This window comes from Triticum urartu, chromosome 7, assembly GCF_003073215.2.
Source record: "Triticum urartu cultivar G1812 chromosome 7, Tu2.1, whole genome shotgun sequence".
In the NCBI taxonomy this organism is placed as follows: Eukaryota; Viridiplantae; Streptophyta; class Magnoliopsida; order Poales; family Poaceae; genus Triticum; species Triticum urartu.
The window spans coordinates 668,951,374-668,970,088 of NC_053028.1; the positions used below are offsets into that span (position 1 = coordinate 668,951,374).

The 18,715-nt window shown below is 45.3% G+C and overlaps 1 protein-coding gene across 1 annotated transcript; it reads left to right on the plus strand.

Annotated features, from left to right (window-relative positions):
* The first annotated feature begins 14,549 nt into the window (after positions 1–14,549).
* On the plus strand, positions 14,550–16,422 carry LOC125520249 (F-box protein At5g07610-like). Its single transcript, XM_048685117.1, has 2 exons — positions 14,550–14,692; positions 14,769–16,422. The coding sequence occupies exons 1-2, from the start codon at positions 14,631–14,633 to the stop codon at positions 15,517–15,519; spliced, it is 813 nt and encodes a 270-aa protein (XP_048541074.1). The 5' UTR covers positions 14,550–14,630; the 3' UTR covers positions 15,520–16,422.
* The last annotated feature ends 2,293 nt before the right edge of the window (positions 16,423–18,715 follow it).

Sequence of the window (18,715 nt, forward strand, 5' to 3'; positions counted from 1 at the left end):
ATAAGGATAGATCAAAACGCTTAATGGTACTTTCAAATGAGCACATACCTTGACATGATCTTGAAGGTGTTCAAGATGGATCAGTCAAAGAAGGAGTTCTTGCCTGAGTTGTAAGGTATGAAGTTAAGACTTAAAGCTCGACCACGGCAGAATAGAGAGAAAGGACGAAGTCGTCCCCTATGCTTAAGACATAGGCTCTACAGTATGCTATGCTGTGTACCGCACCTGAAGTGTGCCTTGCCATGAGTCAGTCAAGGGGTACAAGAGTGATCCAAGAATGGATCACGACAGCGGTCAAAGTTATCCTTAGTAACTGGACTAAGGAAGTTTCTCGGTTATGGAGGTGGTAAGAGTTCGTCGTAAAGGGTTACGTCGATGCAAGCTTAACACCTATCCGGATAGCTCTGAGTAGAGATACCGGATACGCTATAATGGAGCAACAATTTAGAATAGCTCCAAGTAGAACAGTTATTTGGAATAGCTCCAAATAGAACGTGGTAGCTGCATCTAGGAGATGACATAGAGATTTGTAAAGCACACACGGATCTGAAAGGTTCAGACCCGTTGACTAAAACCTCTCTCACAAGCAACATGATCAAACCCAGAACTCTTGGTTAAGTCACATGGCATGTGTGAGTGTTAATCACATGGCGATGTGAACTAGATTATTGACTCTAGTGCAAGTGGGAGACTGTTGGAAATATGCCCTAGAGGCAATAATAAATTGGTTATTATTATATTTCCTTGTTCATGATAATCGTTTATTATCCATGCTATAATTGTATTGATAGGAAACTCAGATACATGTGTGGATACATAGACAACACCATGTCCCTAGTAAGCCTCTAGTTGACTAGCTCGTTGATCAATAGATGGTTACGGTTTCCTAACCATGGACATTGGATGTCGTTGATAACGGGATCACATCATTAGGAGAATGATGTGATGGACAAGACCCAATCCTAAGCATAGCACAAAGATCGTGTAGTTCGTATGCTAAAGCTTTTCTAATGTCAAGTATCATTTCCTTAGACCATGAGATTGTGCAACTCCCGGATACCGTAGGAATGCTTTGGGTGTATCAAACGTCACAACGTAACTGGGTGACTATAAAGGTGCACTACAGGTATCTCCGAAAGTGTCTGTTGGGTTGGCACGAATCGAGACTGGGATTTGTCACTCCGTGTAAACGGAGAGGTATCTCTGGGCCCACTCGGTAGGACATCATCATAATGTGCACAATGTGATCAAGGAGTTGATCACGGGATGATGTGTTACGGAACGAGTAAAGAGACTTGCCGGTAACGAGATTGAACAAGGTATCGGGATACCGACGATCGAATCTCGGGCAAGTATCGTACCGCATAGACAAAGGGAATTGTACGGGATTGATAATCCTTGACATCGTGGTTCATCCGATGAGATCATCGTGGAACATGTGGGAGCCAACATGGGTATCCAGATCCCGCTGGTGGTTATTGACCGGAGAGTCTCGGTCATGTCTGCATGTCTCCCGAACCCGTAGGGTCTACACACTTAAGGTTCGGAGACGCTAGGGTTAGGAAGTTTGTATGTGGTTACCGAATGTTGTTCGGAGTCCCGGATGAGATCCCGGACGTCACGAGGAGTTCCGGAATGGTCCGGAGGTAAAGATTTATATATGGGAAGTCCTGTTTTGGTCACCGGAAGAGTTTCGGGGTTTATCGGTAATGTACCGGGACCACCGGGAGGGTCCCGGGGGTCCACCAAGTGGGGCCACCAACCCCGGAGGCTTGCGTGGGCTAAGAGTGGTGAGGGACCAGCCCCTTAGTGGGCTGGTGCGCCTCCCACAAGGGCCCATGGCGCCTAAGAGGTGGAAAGGGGGCAAACCCTAAGGGATATGGGCCTTAAGGCCCATATTGGTGCGCCTCCCTCTCCTCTCCCCCTCTTGGCCGCCATCCTTGATCCCCATCTAGGGCTGCCGCCCCCCTAGGGGTGGGAACCCTAGAGGGGGCGCAGCCCCTCCCCTTCCCTATATATATGAGGCCTAGGGCTGCCCATAACACGTGATCGATCTCTCGTTGGTTGCCAGCCCTGCAGGATTGCCACGCTCCTCCCATCACCACCACGCCGTTGTGCTGCTGCTGGATGGAGTCTTCCTCAACCTCTCCCTCTCTCCTTGCTGGATCAAGGCGTGGGAGACGTCACCGGGCTGTACGTGTGTTGAACGCGGAGGTGCCGTGCGTTCGGCACTTGGTCATCGGTGATTTGAATCACGACGAGTACGACTCCATCAACCCCGTTCACTTGAACGCTTCCGCTTAGCGATCTACAAGGGTATGTAGATGCACTCTCCTCCCCTCGTTGCTAGTCTCTCCATAGATAGATCTTGGTGACACGTAGGAAAATTTTGAATTTCTGCTACGTTCCCCAACAGGCACAAAGGATTGAGCTACTGAAATATTGAAGAGAGCTTCAAAGTATGCCCAAATACGCAACAAAAAGTCGTATGCCCTTAGGATTAGGAGAAGATACATGCATCCCTAATACATCTCTACCGCGGGCATACAAGGATATGAGATGTTAGGGCCTGAAAATTGGGATATTCAAAGGACCCAAGGAATGTATGGTTTGCTTTAAGCGCGGATGGCATTAATCCTTTCGGGGAGCAGAGCAGCAATCACAGCACCTGGCCCGTGACTCTATGTATGTATAACCTTCCTCCTTGGATATGCATGAAGCGGAAGTTCATTATGATGCCAGTTCTCATCCAAGGCCCTAAGCAACCCGGCAACGAAATTGATGTGTACCTAAGGCCATTAGTTGAAGAACTTTTACAGCTGTGGAATGGAAACGGTGTACGTACGTGGGATGAGCATAGACAGGAGGAATTTAACCTTAAGGCGTTGCTGTTCGTGACCATCAACGATTGGCCTGCTCTCAGTAACCTTTCAGGACAGACAAACAAAGGATACCACGCATGCATGCACTGTTTAGATGACACTGAAAGTATATACCTGGACAAATGCAGGAAGAATGTGTACCTGGGCCATCGTCGATTTCTTCCGACCAACCATCAATGTCGAAAGAAAGGCAAGCATTTCAAAGGCGAGGCAGATCACCGGAAGAAGCCCGCCATGCACACCGGTGATCACGTGCTTCCTATGGTCAATGATTTACACTACGTAATCTTTGGAAAGGGTCCCGGTGGACTAGCTGTTCCGAATGACGCTGAGGGACACGCACCCATGTGGAAGAAGAAATCTATATTTTGAGACCTACCCTACTGGAAAGACCTAGAGGTCCGCTCCTCAATCAACGTGATGCACGTGACGAAGAACCTTTGCGTGAACCTGCTAGGATTCTTGGGCGTGTATGGGAAGACAAAAGATACACCTGAGGCACGGGAGGACCTGCAACGTTTGCACGAAAAAGACGGCATGCCTCCGAAGCAGTATAAAGGTCCTGCCAGCTATGCTCTTACGAAAGAAGAGAAAGAAATCTTCTTTGAATGCCTACTCAGTATGAAGGTCACGACTGGCTTCTCGTCGAATATAAAGGAAATAATAAATATGCCAGAGAAAAAGTTTCAGAACCTAAAGTCTCATGACTGTCACGTGATTATGACGCAACTGCTTCCGGTTGCATTGAGGGGGCTTCTACCAAAAAACGTCCGATTAGCCATTGTGAAGCTATGTGCATTCCTCAATGCAATCTCTCAGAAGGTGATCGATCCAGAAATCGTACCAAGGCTAAGGAGTGATGTGGCGCAATGTCTTGTCAGTTTCGAGCTGGTGTTCCCACCATCCTTCTTCAATATCATGACGCACGTCCTAGTTCATCTAGTCGACGAGATTGTCATCCTGGGGCCCGTATTTCTACACAATATGTTCCCCTTTGAGAGGTTCATGGGAGTCCTAAAGAAATATGTCCGTAACCGCGCTAGGCCAGAAGGAAGCATCTCCATGGGCCATCAAACAGAGGATGTTATCGGGTTTTGTGTTGACTTCATTCCTGGCCTTAACAAGATAGGTCTCCCTAAATCGCGGTATGAGGGGACACTGACTGGAAAAGGCACTCTTGGAAGAGACTCAATAATATGCAGGGACGGATATTCTTGGTCTCAAGCACACTACAAAGTTCTACAGAACTCTACCTTGGTGACCCCGTATGTCGATGAACACAAGAACAGTCTGCGCTCCAAACACCCGGAGCAGTGCGACGACTGGATTACATGTGAACACATCACGACTTTCAGCAGTTGGTTGGAAACACGTCTCAGAGGTGACAACACTGTTTGTGATGAGTTGTACTTGTTGTCCAGGGGACCATCTTTGACTGTATTGACTTACAAAGGATACGAGATAAATGGGAATACATTTTACACGATCGCCCAAGATCAAAAGAGCACCAACCAAAATAGCGGTGTCCGCTTTGATGCAGCAACCGAGAGCGGAAAGGACACATATTATGGTTACATAGTGAACATATGGGAACTTGACTACGGACCTGATTTTAAGGTCCCTTTGTTTAAGTGCAAATGGGTCAATCTGTTAGGCGGCGGGGTACAGGTAGACCCACAGTACGGAATGACAACAGTGGATCTGAAAATTCTTGGGTACACTGACTAACCGTTCGTCCTAGCCAATGATGTGGCACAGGTTATCTATGTGAAGGACATGTCTACCAAACCGAGAAAAAGAAAAGATAAGGAGCGAATACATCATACGATGAGCCAAAGTGCCACATAGTTCTTTCAGGAAAAAGGGACATCCTAGGAGTGGACGGCAAGACAGACATGTCTGAAGATTATGAAAAGTTTCATGAAATTCCTCCCTTCAATGTCAAGGCTGACCCAAGCATCCTGATAAACAATGAAGATTATCCATGGTTACGGCGCAATAAGCAAATGACACAAGCGAAGAAAAAGTGAAGACTTTCTCCCGCAATAAGCAAATGCTATGTGGGTGAAATTATGATACCATCCCAACTTTCAACTTTTTCAGAGTTCATTTGAAATGCTTTCATGTCTTATGGTTCGAAACTTTGATACTTCGAAAGTGATTGTCCATTTTGTACACGAAGTGCATCAAGTTTTTGTCGTAACCCTCTCTACTTTTTGCAACATGCTATGTGGATGAAATGATGATACCATGCCAACTTTCAACCTTTTCAGAATTCATTTTGAAATGCTTTCCAATTTCAGAGTCATTTAGCTCAAAGAATGAATTAATAGCAAATAGAATGAACTACAAAACTTTTATGAAAATAAAAACAATCAATTAAAATATTATGTTATGATCAACTAAAATAAAACTATAATATTCTTCAATAGCAAAAAGAATATAATTTTTGTGACCTAAAATCAAACTATAAGTATTTAATTGTAAGTATAAATAAAAAATAAATAGCAAAGAAGAAAAAAAATTCTATTTTTATAGTAAAGTTATTCATAAACTAGTGATTCACACAAATTTTATAAAATTCCAATTTAAACTATTCAAAATTTTAAAACTAATGGCACTAACAGAAAGTTTATAATTTTTGTGACCTAAAATCAAAAAGAAATCACTAAAAAACTATAAGTATTTAGTTGTAAGTATAAATAAAAAATAAATAGAAAAAAATTTATATTTTTATAGTAAAGTTATTCATAAACTAGTGATTCACACAAATATTTAAAAATTCAAATTTAAACTATTCAAAATTTAAAACTAATGGCACTAACAGAAAGTTTATAATTTTTGTGACCTAAAAGCAAAAAGAAATCACTAAAAAACTGTAAGTATTTAGTTTTAAGTAGAAATAAAAAAAATAAAAAACCAAAAAAATGTAGAAATAAAAAAGAAAAAACCAAAAAAAATGCCACCTACTAGGCCTCCACGGCCTGAATACGACTAGAAACCCTACATGGGCCAGGATTCAGGCCCGCAGAGGCCCAATAGACCCACAGGCAGTAGCAAGTTTAGGCCCGAAAGCCTGCATTAGAGAGGAGCTCGACTGGAGAGGCATAGCAGCGCTTATAAACCAGTGCCGGCGCCCTTCAGCTAGCGATGTGGGACTAAACTTTTGGGCGCGGGCAGCACAAGGGCATTGGTCCCGGTTGGTGGCACCAACCGGGACTAAAGGGGGCATTGGTCACGGTTCGTGGCACCAACCGTGACCATTGCCCCCCTTTAGTCCCGGTTGGTTCCACCAACCGGGACCAAAGGCCGCCGCTTCCCGCCCTTTGGGCTGCCGAAAATTGGCCTTTGGTCCCGGTTGGTGGCACCAACCGGGACTAAAGGGGGGCATTGGTTCCGGTTTGTGCCACGAACCGGGACCAAAGCCTTTTCTATATAAGCAGAGACTTAGCGTTTTTTCAGATTTCATCGCCAGTTCCCCGCCCCGACGACGCCGCCAGGCTGCCCGAGCTCGCCCCGACGACGCCGTCAGGCTGCCCCGCCGTCGCCGTCACCTCGCCCGTGCCCGTCGTCGCCCGCGCCCTCGCCGTCGCCCGGGCCCCTGCCCCGGCCCGCCCCTTCCCCGACGCGGCCGCCCCGGCCCGCCCCCATCACCGTCGCCCGCGCGCCGCCCCGGCCCGCCCTCGCCGTCGCCCGCGCCCCTGCCCCGACGCCATCCTCGCCGCCGACCTCTCCTTAGCTTGGTCCGGCCGCCGGCGCCATCCCTTTGCAAATTTTTGTTCATAGATGATAGAGATCAAATGATGATTTTTTTGTTCATAGATGCATGATAGATGATCAAATGATGTTTTTTTTGTTCATAGATGATCATATGATTTTTTTAGGTTATTTTCATTTGTAGAATTTTTTTATGTATCTAGGAATATTTTTGTTTATAGATGATAGATGATCAAATGATGAATATTTTTGTTCATAGATGATAGATGATCAAATGATGTTTTTTTGTTCGTAGATGATCATATGATTTTTTTAGGTTATTTTCATTTGTAGAAATTTTTTATGTATCTAGGAATATTTTTTTTCATAGATGATAGATGATATATATGATGATGATATATATGATGATGTTTTTTTTTCATATATGCATTTTTTCATATATATGATGATGTTAGTGGAGAGGAAAAAGTAAAATAAGGAAAAGGAAAATAGGTAGAGAAAGAAGGAGAAGAAGAAGGAGAAGACGAGGAGAGGAAGAAAAGGAAGAGGAGAAGAAGAAAGGAATAGAGGAGAAGAAGAGAAAATTAGAATATATATTCTATTTTCTCTTTTCTCCTCTATTCCTTTCTTCTTCTCTTCTTTTTTTGCTTCGACACATGGGGGGGGTCGAGAACGTCGGACATTCATGAGAGAGGCGAGGAAGAAGGGGAAGAAGAGGGAGAAGAAGAGGAGAGGAAGAAGAGGAAGTCTTCTCCTCTATTCTTTCTTTTCTTCTTTTTTCTTCTTCTTCTTCCTCTTTATTTTATCGGGAACGAGGGTCGTCGAGAGGTCGAGGAGCGGTAGAGGAGAAACCCTAAATAGAAAGTATTGTCGGTGTGAGATACATGTACCGTCGGTGTCAGACACTACCCCCACATCCCACAAGTGGCGCGGGCTTCGACGCCCACGTCACTTCTGGGACGTGGATGTAGTGTCCGACACCGAGGGCCACATGTATCTCACACCCACGATACTTGCTATCTATTTAGGGTTTCCTCTACCGAAAAGAAGAGGAGAAATAAATAAGAAGAAGAAAAAAGAAGAAAAAGAAGAGGAGAAGAAGAAAGGAATAGTGGAGAAGAAAAGAAAATAGAATATATTCTATTTTCTCTTTTCTCCACTATTCCTTTCTTCTTCTCCTCTTTTTTTTTCTTCTTTTCTTCTTCTTCTTCTTCTTCTTCTTATTCTTATTAGCCGGAAGTAGAGAGAGGTTTCCTAGTGTCAAAGTATTGAAGAAATCCATGCCTTCATCATTAGCCGGAAGTAACCAGGGCATGTTGGTACGAAGTTCTGCAAAGTTGTTTTGGAATGGAGTCCCGGATAGAATAATCCGCCTTTTGGTACGAATTCAGCAAAGGCCTTCCAAATAGCGATATTCGGAAGGCTCTTTCTGAACTTTGTACCAAAAAGCGAATTATCCTATCTGGGACTCCGTTCCAGAACAACTTTGAAGAGCTTCGTACCATCATGCACATGTTACTTTCGCCTAATGATGAAGACATGGTTTTGTTGAATCCTTTGACACTAGGCAACCTCCCGACCCCTCGGCGATCCTCTCGAACATGAGAGGAAGAAGAGGGTCGTCTAGGGGTCGAGGGTTCCAGGGTCGTCGAGGGTTCGAGGGGTCGAGGATCGCCGAGGGGTCGAGAGAGGTTTCCTAGTGTCAAAGTATTGAAGAAATCCATGCCTTCATCATTAGCCGGAAGTAACCAGGGCATGTTGGTACGAAGTTCTGCAAAGTTGTTCTGGAATGGAGTCCCGGATAGAATAATCCGCCTTTTGGTACGAATTCAGCAAAGGCCTTCCAAATAGCGATATTCGGAAGGCTCTTGCTGAACTTTGTACCAAAAAGCGAATTATCCTATCTGGGACTTCGTTCCAGAACAACTTTGAAGAGCTTCGTACCATCATGCACATGTTACTCTCGCCTAATGATGAAGACATGGTTTTGTTGAATCCCTTGACACTAGGCAACCTCCCGACCCCTCGGCGATCCTATCGAACATGAGAGGAAGAAGAGGATAAAAAAAGAAGAGGAAGAAGAAAAAAAAGAGGAGAAGAAAGAATAGAGGAGATCTTCTCCTCTATTCTTTCTTCTCCTCTTATTTTTCTTCTTCTTCCTCTTTTTTTTATCGGGAACGAGGGTCGTCGAGGGACATAGATGTAGTGTCGTCGTTGTCGATATATACCCCCTCCCGATAGCTTACTATGATTAGGTAGCTAGTTCTACGTTTGGCACTAATATATCCATCTGTCATGTTTGAATAATAATTGCCATGTTGTAAATATTTGTAGAAACTATGGACACCACCCTAGACGAAGCAACAAAAGAAGCGTTGTTGAGGGACATAATCGCAGAAGGAAGTGATGCCATCTCGTTGTTTCTCAACGAAACCGATGGTCTGGAAGGAGAGGGTGAACAAGCTGGCTACGGTGACCTAATGCCGGTGCAAGAAGAAGAACATGAGGACGGCTCCGGTGACCCAATGCCGGTGCAAGAAGGAGACCGTGATGACGGCTCCGGTGACCGAACCGAGTCCGGCCAGGTATATATATTAGTTAAGCCTATGCTGACTAGCTGATTGATGCATTCATTGTTTTTGTATGTACACATATTAATTAAGTCTTTGTTCTTTTTTCTAGCCTCCGGATCGAGCACAACTTCGGTAAAGAGACGAGGCCCGAAGAAAAAGTTGAGCTCGGATGAAAAGTTTGAGATCATAGCAATCGCGCCCGACGGCCAACCTATTGAACCCCTCCGGACAAAGAGCGCATATTGTTGCTCAGTGCGGGGTTCTGGTTAGGGACAAGATCCCGATAAGCATCCAGCAATGGTTTAAGCCGGCTACAGAAGACCCTGAGGTCTCTTATGTCAATGATATGCAGAAAAATGATCTTTGGACTGAGCTGAAGTCAAATTTCACCCTACCGCCTGAGGATAATCCAGAGAACCCAGTTAAAGAGAAATTAATCAAGTCTTTTGCTCTGAAGAGGATGGCAGAACTATTCAGGAGGTGGAAGAAAGAGCTGAATAAGTTTGTCGAAAATAATGAGACACCAGAATTCAAGGGCAGATATGAGAATATCAGAGATCACTGGCCCGCATTTGTGGCCCACAAGACATCGGAAAAGAGTAAGAAGATGTCGGCGACAAACAAGCAAAATGCTGCGAAGAAGAAGCTTCACCATCGCACGGGGTCAGGTGGCTACCTCGTAGCCCGGCCTAAGTGGTCCAAGACTGAGAATGATCTGGTTCATAAAGGGATCGAACCAGAGACAATTAACTGGCCAGACCGTTGCCGGACTTGGTTCTTCGGGGCTGGCGGAACACTGGACCCTGTAACAGGGAAGTGCATTTGGACGAACGATCAAATGGACATACCAGTCAGTAAGCTTAAGCAGTATATCGAAGCAGCGCAGGAAGGGACGTTCTTTCCAGACAGAGAGAACGACGAGCTCACAATGGCCCTCGGGAATCCTGAGCACCCTGGACGGACACGAGGCACGCCAGGCTCCATTCCGTGGAAGGTTGGGTTTCCGGACGCAGGCGGTTACAAATCCCATGAGAGGAGGAAAAAAGTGCAGCAGACCCAAATGCAGGCGCTGCAAGCAAGGGTAGACGCGATAGAGGAACGAGAAGCAAATCGCAGCAAACGTACTGCCGAAGCCTCCCCCGAAGCTACCCCGCCATCTCAGCGCAGAAGCAGCGTGGCTTCCACCGAGCTGCTTCAGCCGGAGCATGCCTTGACGGCTCCTGCCAGCTATCCCGTGGATGCTATACGGAGTCTCAAAATTGCCACCTTATGACGCGATGGATGAATTTGAAGGTCAAGGCGGCTGTTGGCTCTGTTTTTCCTACTGAACTCGGCGCAACTTTTCACTGCCGGCCGATTCCAGAAGGATATGCTAGGGTGATGGTGGATGAGATAACGGAGGGATTTGAGGACCTCCAGCTTGACCACCCTACCTATGAAGGGGAGACTCGGCTGGGGTCTGCTCTGAAGACTCCATGCCTATGGCGGAAGGAGCTCATCAACCTTCCGAACTGGACGCCACCGCCTCCTCCTCCTCCTCCGGCGAGTCAGGGCACTCCGCCTCCACCGCCTCCTCCTCCGGTGAGTGACGATCAGGGCCCTCGGCCGGCTCCTTCTCCGGCGCGCGGCGGCACTCCGCCTCCTTCTCCGCCTGCGCCGACGCGCCCGAGCAGCCAGCCTCCTCCTTCTCCGCCTCGTCAGCAAGGGCGTAAGAGACCTGCCGCCGCTCCAGCTGCTCCGGCGCATCGTAGTCCTTCTCCTCCGCCTCTTAAGCAAGTAAAAAAGACAACCGCTACGTCTGCTCGGTCGGCGTCTAGCAGTACAACCAGAGGCGGGAGGACATACAGATTCGGTCCTTCTCTGAAGACTCCAGAGAAGTTACCATACGAGAGGACCCAGGAGGAGAACGCCGAGATCGCGCGAGAAGAAGTGAAGAAATTCTTTGAAGGGGTGAAAGCAAAGAAACATCCACCTCCGGAGGAGAAGGTAGATCGGGTGAAAGTGAAGCGCACTCTGGCTGCCCTGACAAAACCACCGAAGTCTGATCCGCCGAAAGGAAACTATGACCGCATTATTGGAAAGGAATTTGCCGAAGCGGAGCGGTCGGGAAGTACTGTCAGTGATCAAAGGCTGAAAGAACGACGAGCTGGGAAACAAATTGCCCAGCTCGGCGATCAAGCGAAGCAATCGTGCCCCCCGCTCAAGGTGCCTAGCCACAACGTCGATAATGATCCGAGGATGGTGCCCGGTTATAGCAATCTTGCAGATTACCTGCCCGACGAAGTACATTATGAACCCATGGAGATGCAGATACAAAGATACGAGTACGGGAAGCCTCTCGTCAAAGATGAAAGATCTCTATCAACGATGATGCGAAGATTGCATGATTGGTACTTGAAAATCTGCAGAGACTCTGGGGGGAGGAGTACTTTGTATGTGAAAGTTAAAAAGGAGCATGACCTCGTTAGAATTGATCTGTTGCCTGTTCCATTTGAGGAGTTCTATCAGTTTTTCAATCAATTGGCCCTCGATAAAACAACGGTCGCCTGCTACTGTCTGTAAGTAGTACTACTTCTGTCATTAAGTTTCTCTATATAGCTTAGCTCTTTCATTGCATGTATTTATAATCATCCTCACTATATTATGCAGATTGAAGATCGTCGAATTGAAGAAAAGACAAGTCAGTGATATTGGGTTCATTAACACATATCTCATAGATGCAACTCAGGTTAAATTTCATGCTGCAGAAACCGAGGCCAGCATGCTAGAATCGTTGATAATAAATCAAAACAAAGATATAATACTCTTTCCTTACAACTTCAAGTGAGTGTTACTGTCTTGTGCGTATTCGGTTTCCCTTATATATTAGTCAAGGTTATAGTAATGTAATTGATGAGTTATGCATGCATGTGCAGTTTCCACTATATTCTCCTACATATTAAGCTTGAGCAGGGACTAGTAACCGTCTTAGACTCAAGACGAAAAGATCCCAAGGACTATGCAGACATGACTCGAATACTCGAGAAGTAAGTTAAATCGATCATTATCCACCATATCAGCAACTTTGTTCATTTTCTGATATATCAAGTAATTGTTTTCTTTGTCCGGCAGGGTTTGGAGAAAATTCACCAGAAAAGCTCCGGGACTGCCGAAGGAGCTGCAATTTAGACACCCGAAAGTAAGTACTATCTATAGTAGCATTTTAAGCGCATCTACTAGTCATTCAAGCGCTAGTTTCATCAATACCATTTGGCATTCTTGCTTATCAGTTTGATTAACCTCTATTTCTTGTAAAGTGGTTGTGGCAGGAACAAGGGAATGATTTCTGTGGATACTATGTTTGCGAGTCCATCCGCCACACGACCTGTGAGCGGGGCTACACTGACGAACAATATGAAGTACGTAAATAACAACATTCACAATTTTATTTTATTACCATCATTTGTGTTGAGTTTCATTCATTCATATATATATATATGTATTGACCCCTTCTTTAAATTAGATGTTTCGGAAGTGGGATGAACTCCTAGCACCAGCTCGCATGCGAGCAATTCAAGAGGAATTGGCGGCATTCTTTCTTGACCACGTGATCCCTGAAGACGGAGAATTCTATGTGGACCCTGAGTCCGTATGATTATATTTGTAAGAGATAATTATTGTATATATGTAGCCGGTAGTGTCAGATAGATATACGAGAACTTGTTGTTCGACCAATCTCTCGGAGAAGGAGAGGTGGTCGATATCACTTCTCTCTGTATATATGCATATATGTTCATGACGATCTTCTGTTTCCTTCGTTTGCTTACTAGCTAGCTAGCGTGTCTAGTCCTCTCTATATACGTATGTATAGTACGTAGCGTCGACCAAGCACGGACATAACAGAGGACACTTCTCTCTATTAATTATAACTAGCTAACACAATATATGAAACACCTAAATTAACCCCCCCCCCAAACCCCTACCCCCCCTTTCAAAAAAAACAAAAACCCCAGCCACAGAAGTGCTGACGCGTGGATGCCTATTGGTCCCGGTTGGTGCCACCAACCGGGACCAAAGGGTCTCCTGACTGGGCTCTGCGCACTGCCCACGTGGAGGGCCTTTAGTCCCGGTTCTGGATTGAACCGGGACTAAAGGGGGGAGGTATTAGTACCGACACTTTAGTCCCGGTTCCTGAACCGGGACTAAAGGCCCTTACGAACCGGGACTATAGGCCCTTTTTCTACCAGTGAATGTCCAGGCATGGACATTGTCGAGGTCGATTTAGAGGATGTGTATATTTGGACGACCATATAGACAAGCTATTGGACGTCTGTTTTAGGCTCACGTCGTGGAAAACGAATATAGACATTCATATAGACAAACTATTGGAGATGCTCTAACTGGCTCCGTGTATTTTGGCATTGACTTTGTAAAACTCGTTGGTGTTCGGCGATTCAACTGTACCATAGAGATGTAATACAGACTACTGGTTTCCTGTAAAACAATATGCGCAGATCATTTAAAGAAAGAAAAAACAACAACTTGCACAATCTTCCATTAATATAGATATCCTTTACATTTCGTTTTGTATATAAACGAGTTGAATGGAAATGCTTCTTTTCTCTCATGGCAATGTCACTCTTACATGGATGCAATTTACCAATCCATCAGATCATTCTTGCCCTTAGTTGGTTACTCCCCGTGGGTTTTGTCTCTAGTTGGTTCCCACCCATGGGTTTTGGGAAAATACACAGGAGCTCCTGAGTGCTCTACGCCCCTATATGAATATTAAACGTAAAAAATACCAAAAAAATCAAAAAAATCTGAAATTTGGGAATATCAAACATGGGTTCTCAATCTACTCCCGTGTTAAATTTCATGAAAAAAATGAAACGTATCCGTGGTGAAGGAAGTATAGTCCGAACAAAAATCCATCCAAACAGTTTTTTTTTATACATAGGATTTTTTTTTTGTCTTTTTTGCCACGAATACGTTTCCTGGTATTTTTTCACGAAATTTCACACAGGACTAGATCGGGAGCCCTGCTTTTATATCCCAAAATCTTAGATTTTTTTTAAATTTCTCAGTATTTTTTTGAATTTAATGTTCGTATAGGGGTGTGGAGCACCCGGGTGCTACAAATCCGCTTCCATGGGTTTTGCCCCTACTTTCCGATTCTGCTACGTTTTGCCCCTAAAAAGGCATTTAATTATCACCAAGATCATAGTGCAGAATTTCCATTTCTTATAGAGAAATCAAATGTATTTTTCCTCATTTTGTATCTGGGCCCTATTCTTCCAATTCAGTCTAGTTGCCACACGGTTGAGCCCATTCACTGATGCTCGACGGCCCAATCCGTTCACGCAGTGAGAACAAGTCCCACTCCCGTCGACTGGGATCCGCTGACCTCCTAGGTTTCACTCCTCCCCTCTGCCCTGCTCGACGGCGTCACCGCCGCTTTTCTGCCGCCGCCGCCGCCATGTCCGACCCCGTGGATGGCTCTAGACCGGGTGATGAAGGCCGAGCTTCATCTCGTCTCCGGTACGCGAATCAGCAGGATCATCTATCAGACCTTTCCCCCTCCTTCTCGCCGTGATCCCCATTTGTGTTTCCGCAGTTCCTCCACTTCTCCCCACAGCGACGGCAGGACGGCGGTCGAGAGGCTCACCGACGACCTCCTCGTGGAGATCCTCGCGCGTCTCCCGGTCAAGTCGCTCTGCCGCTTCAAGTGCGTCTCCAACTACTGGCTGGCCCTCATCCACCACCCCGAACACCGCAAAAAGCTTCCCCAACCCCTGGCCGGCTTCTTCTACGGCAGCACCACCACCAGCGACAGCGAGTGGCTTCTGAAATCCCCTGTCCGCTTCGCCGATTTCCCGGGGAGATGCACCCCTCCGATCACCTGCGCCTTCCTGCCCAACCACCGGCGCGTCCATCTGCTGGACTGCTGCAACGGCCTCCTCCTCTGCCGCTGGTACGACGCCTCCGCCCAGGGTGATGAGTTCCATTATGTCGTGTGTAATCCTGCCATGGAGAAGTGGACCATGTTGCCGGACTCCGGCAACGCCACCAGCGAGGTGGACACCACACGTTTGGGCTTCGATCCGGCCGTTTCGTCGCATTTCTATGTGTTTGAGTTGATAAATGCGCATGAGCTTTGGGACCCTGACATTGTCGGAGTGGCAGTGTATTCATCTGGAACCGGAAAATGGGTTTACAAGGAGAAGAAATGGAATGCAGAAATTAGGATCATTAATCGTCAGTCTGCATCTGTCTTTCTTAACGGCTATCTGCATTTTGTAGCCAATTGCGGTGGGATATCTGTATCCCCTTGTCTAGCTGTGGTGGATACCAAGGGGGAAACATGAATGAACTTTGATGTCCCTCGAGGTCTGCTTGATGGTTTTATTCAGCGGTCACAGGGTCGCCTGCATTATGCCAATTTTCAGCGAGCTGAAGATGGTGGTACCATTCGATTATTAGTTTATGTTCTTGAGAACTATCAAAGCAGAGAATGGATACTGAAGCATAGCGTTGACACTTCACACATATTTGGAGAAATAGATTCCCATTTCCGCCTCGATGGGGATTTTGAGTGGATTGGGATTCATCTGGAATGCAACATGATATTCTTCAGTTTTGGTTGGTTTATCACATTCACTTGCTATAACATGGATAGCGGGCAAGTCAAGCTGATCTCTGGTCTTGTAGATGGCAAGCCACCATATATGCCATATGTGCCGTTGTATGCAGAGTTACAGTCGTTGCACATTTGACATCAATATGAGATTGTTGGTGGTATCTATAAGAAGTGGATCTTCGACAGGCATCATCAGTTCTTCATGCTATGGAACAGTTGGCTTCATATGTCTGCTTGAACTGGGCTCTGTGACAGATGTATGCATGCTTTTAAGTTTGGAGCGACGGTGGTTCTTCATGGAATGAACTTGGTTTGTTTCTGTGGATTAGTCATCTACAATTGAACTGAAGTTTCTGTTATCTGTACTGGTTTATGCATACCAATGGTTTTGGACAATTGTTACCTCCATGTATTCGGTCAAAATCGCGTGGTGCTTGAGCGAATGTACTATGATCATTTAGTAAAAAGACGTGATCAATGGTCATCATGCAGGACTTTATATCTTCTATCTGCAGGTGTGGGAAGATAAGTATTTTACTGACTGTGATTTAGTAAACGAATCACTTGTCGGCTAACAATGTAATATGTGAAATTGTGCTAATGGTATAATGTGTGAAATCATTTTTCTTTACTGCTAATGCTTTAGCAAAACATCTGCAAGCTGTGGATTGATCATAATGTTCATCATTTTGTTAGGAATTCGAAGTACTCCAGAAGACTTGCAATGCCATCTTTGTTTGTACATTTTGTTCTGGTAGATAGCCTAAAAACAGTCTTAACTAAAACCCAATAAGCAATGCCGTCCACTTTCCATGCTAGTCTTGCCTCTTGTTTTACTAAGATACCTTGTGCAGCTTCCTTATTTCTGAATTTCTATGTTTCACATGCTATAAGAAGAGGCGGTGGCTTCGAGCGCTCTTGTGTTCAAAAAATGTGATTTGTGTGGAGATCGATTGTCTATGTGTACTTTGTGATCCATATGGAGATCAATTGTTCAAAAAACTTTCAGACAGTCAGCATATGCATACATATACGTACCTACTTCTGTAAGATGACCATACGACAGAATTTTTCACAAAAAGATCACAATAGAACTGTCAAAACAGAACTAGTGTTGACGCAAACCAAGAACTAAGGATCTAGATCAACGTCAGGAACAAACTTTGTACGAACTGGAAATGACTACGATTAGCTCCAAGTTGCACTGAAGGATGTCATGGTGGAAGCTGTTGCTGACACAGAGGAGGAGGTCGCCGGCAGGAGCAAGATCTTTGTGTTGCCCCAAGCACTGTGGACCAGAGTGCGGACGCGGACGGAGGGAGTCGAAACCAAAAGGGTATGGGAGAACGATGGTAATGGCCCCGACCATAATCACCGTTCGATCCGGAGTGAATTGCAAAAAACCATCACATTTCAAGTTCAAATCCGGATTTTCTACCACATTCTTGGTCGCCCCAAAAATCTATCAGTTTCTTGTTAATTTTCTCAATAAACACTAATGACCAATTTGAGCAATTTAATTCAATTTCTGACAGCCCGGGCCTGCTGTAAATGCTGACATGGCACAAAATTGTCAACCAAAGTTTGCTGGCTGTTACTTTTGACGGAGGGCCCACCCGTCAGCTACCCAGTTTCCTAGCCGAGTTGTAGGGCGTCCGGCAGTGAGGTCCGGGGAGGAAGTGGTCGCATGGTTGGGAGCAGCAGCGCCATGTTTGATTTAACAGTCAACACAAAATGGTGTCATATGGACCTGACCAGTGGGCCCGGACTGTCAGAAATTGAATTAAATCGCTCATTAGTGTTTATTGGAGAAATTAGTAAGGAAATTGGTAGATTTTTGAGGCGCCCAAGGAATGTGAGCAAATCCGGGTTTGAACTTGAAATGTGGTGGTTTTTTGCAATTCACTCTTCGACCTGGCATAAAGATCCACAATCATAATGTCATTAAGCTAACAATACTTAATATTATTAAAGTATTGCATGACCAATTCAATTGGTTCTATAAAAAACTACTCTCGAGTCGAGATTGTTGTCTGGCCGACGACACCTAGCCGCAATCCTTCAAGGGGACTAGGGGAGGAGCTCTGCCATGAAGGCGACACTGATGGTGACAACGGCTTAGAGCATGGTTAATAATATAGTCAGCTGATGGCTATAAGGAACCGCCATGTCATCTATAGCCATCATCCATATGCACTCATACAATAATGTGGGCTATAAGGTTGGCTATTACAATAGTATTTTTTCCATCTTCTCTCTACTATCTCTTTCTTCATATTTATTACATTTATCTAGAAACTCGTATATAACTAGATTCTTGCATGAGAGCCCACTTCCCTTACTTTTTCACATCTCTCTCCTCCACATAGGCAAAAGTGCCATGTAAGCCGGCTATAAGCCCATTATTGTACTTGCTCTTAGGGTATGGCGGCTCCAGGTGGTTGGGGAAGGATGCAATGATGTGGTGGTCGACCACTCGCTTTTGTGGGTTTGGTGAGGTTGTCCACATATGCCATTTCAGTTTCATTGGATGTCCACATGCACCACTTAGGTGGCGTTTGGTTCACTGGCAAAGATACCTGGCTAAGGATATCCTTAACCATGTGGCTGGGGATAGCCATTTTTTGTTGTTTGCTTGTGAGGGATTAGGTGAGTTGGATAACCACACTATTTTGTTTGGTAGGGAGGATACAGGTGGCTAGGGATAACCATTTGTGTGTTTGGTTGAGAGGATGAAAGAGTGGATGATTGTTACACTGACCATTTTGTTTGAGGTGGTGAGATTACCCCCCCCCCCCAATATGTAATTTCAGCAATATAGATATATCAAATCTAGGCTCAACTTTGATTTTGAAATTTAGAAATAAACTTTAACATCGCAGACCAACATAATCACAGTCCAACATCTTAGACAAGTAGCAACT

Excerpts from the sequence above, each read along its gene's own strand:
- LOC125520249 (XM_048685117.1), top strand. The coding sequence starts at position 14,631 with ATGTCCGACCCCGTGGATGGCTCTAGACCGGGTGATGAAGGCCGAGCT. Across the intron at positions 14,693-14,768 it reads CGAGCTTCATCTCGTCTCCG|TTCCTCCACTTCTCCCCACA; the intron begins GTACGCGAATCA and ends GTGTTTCCGCAG.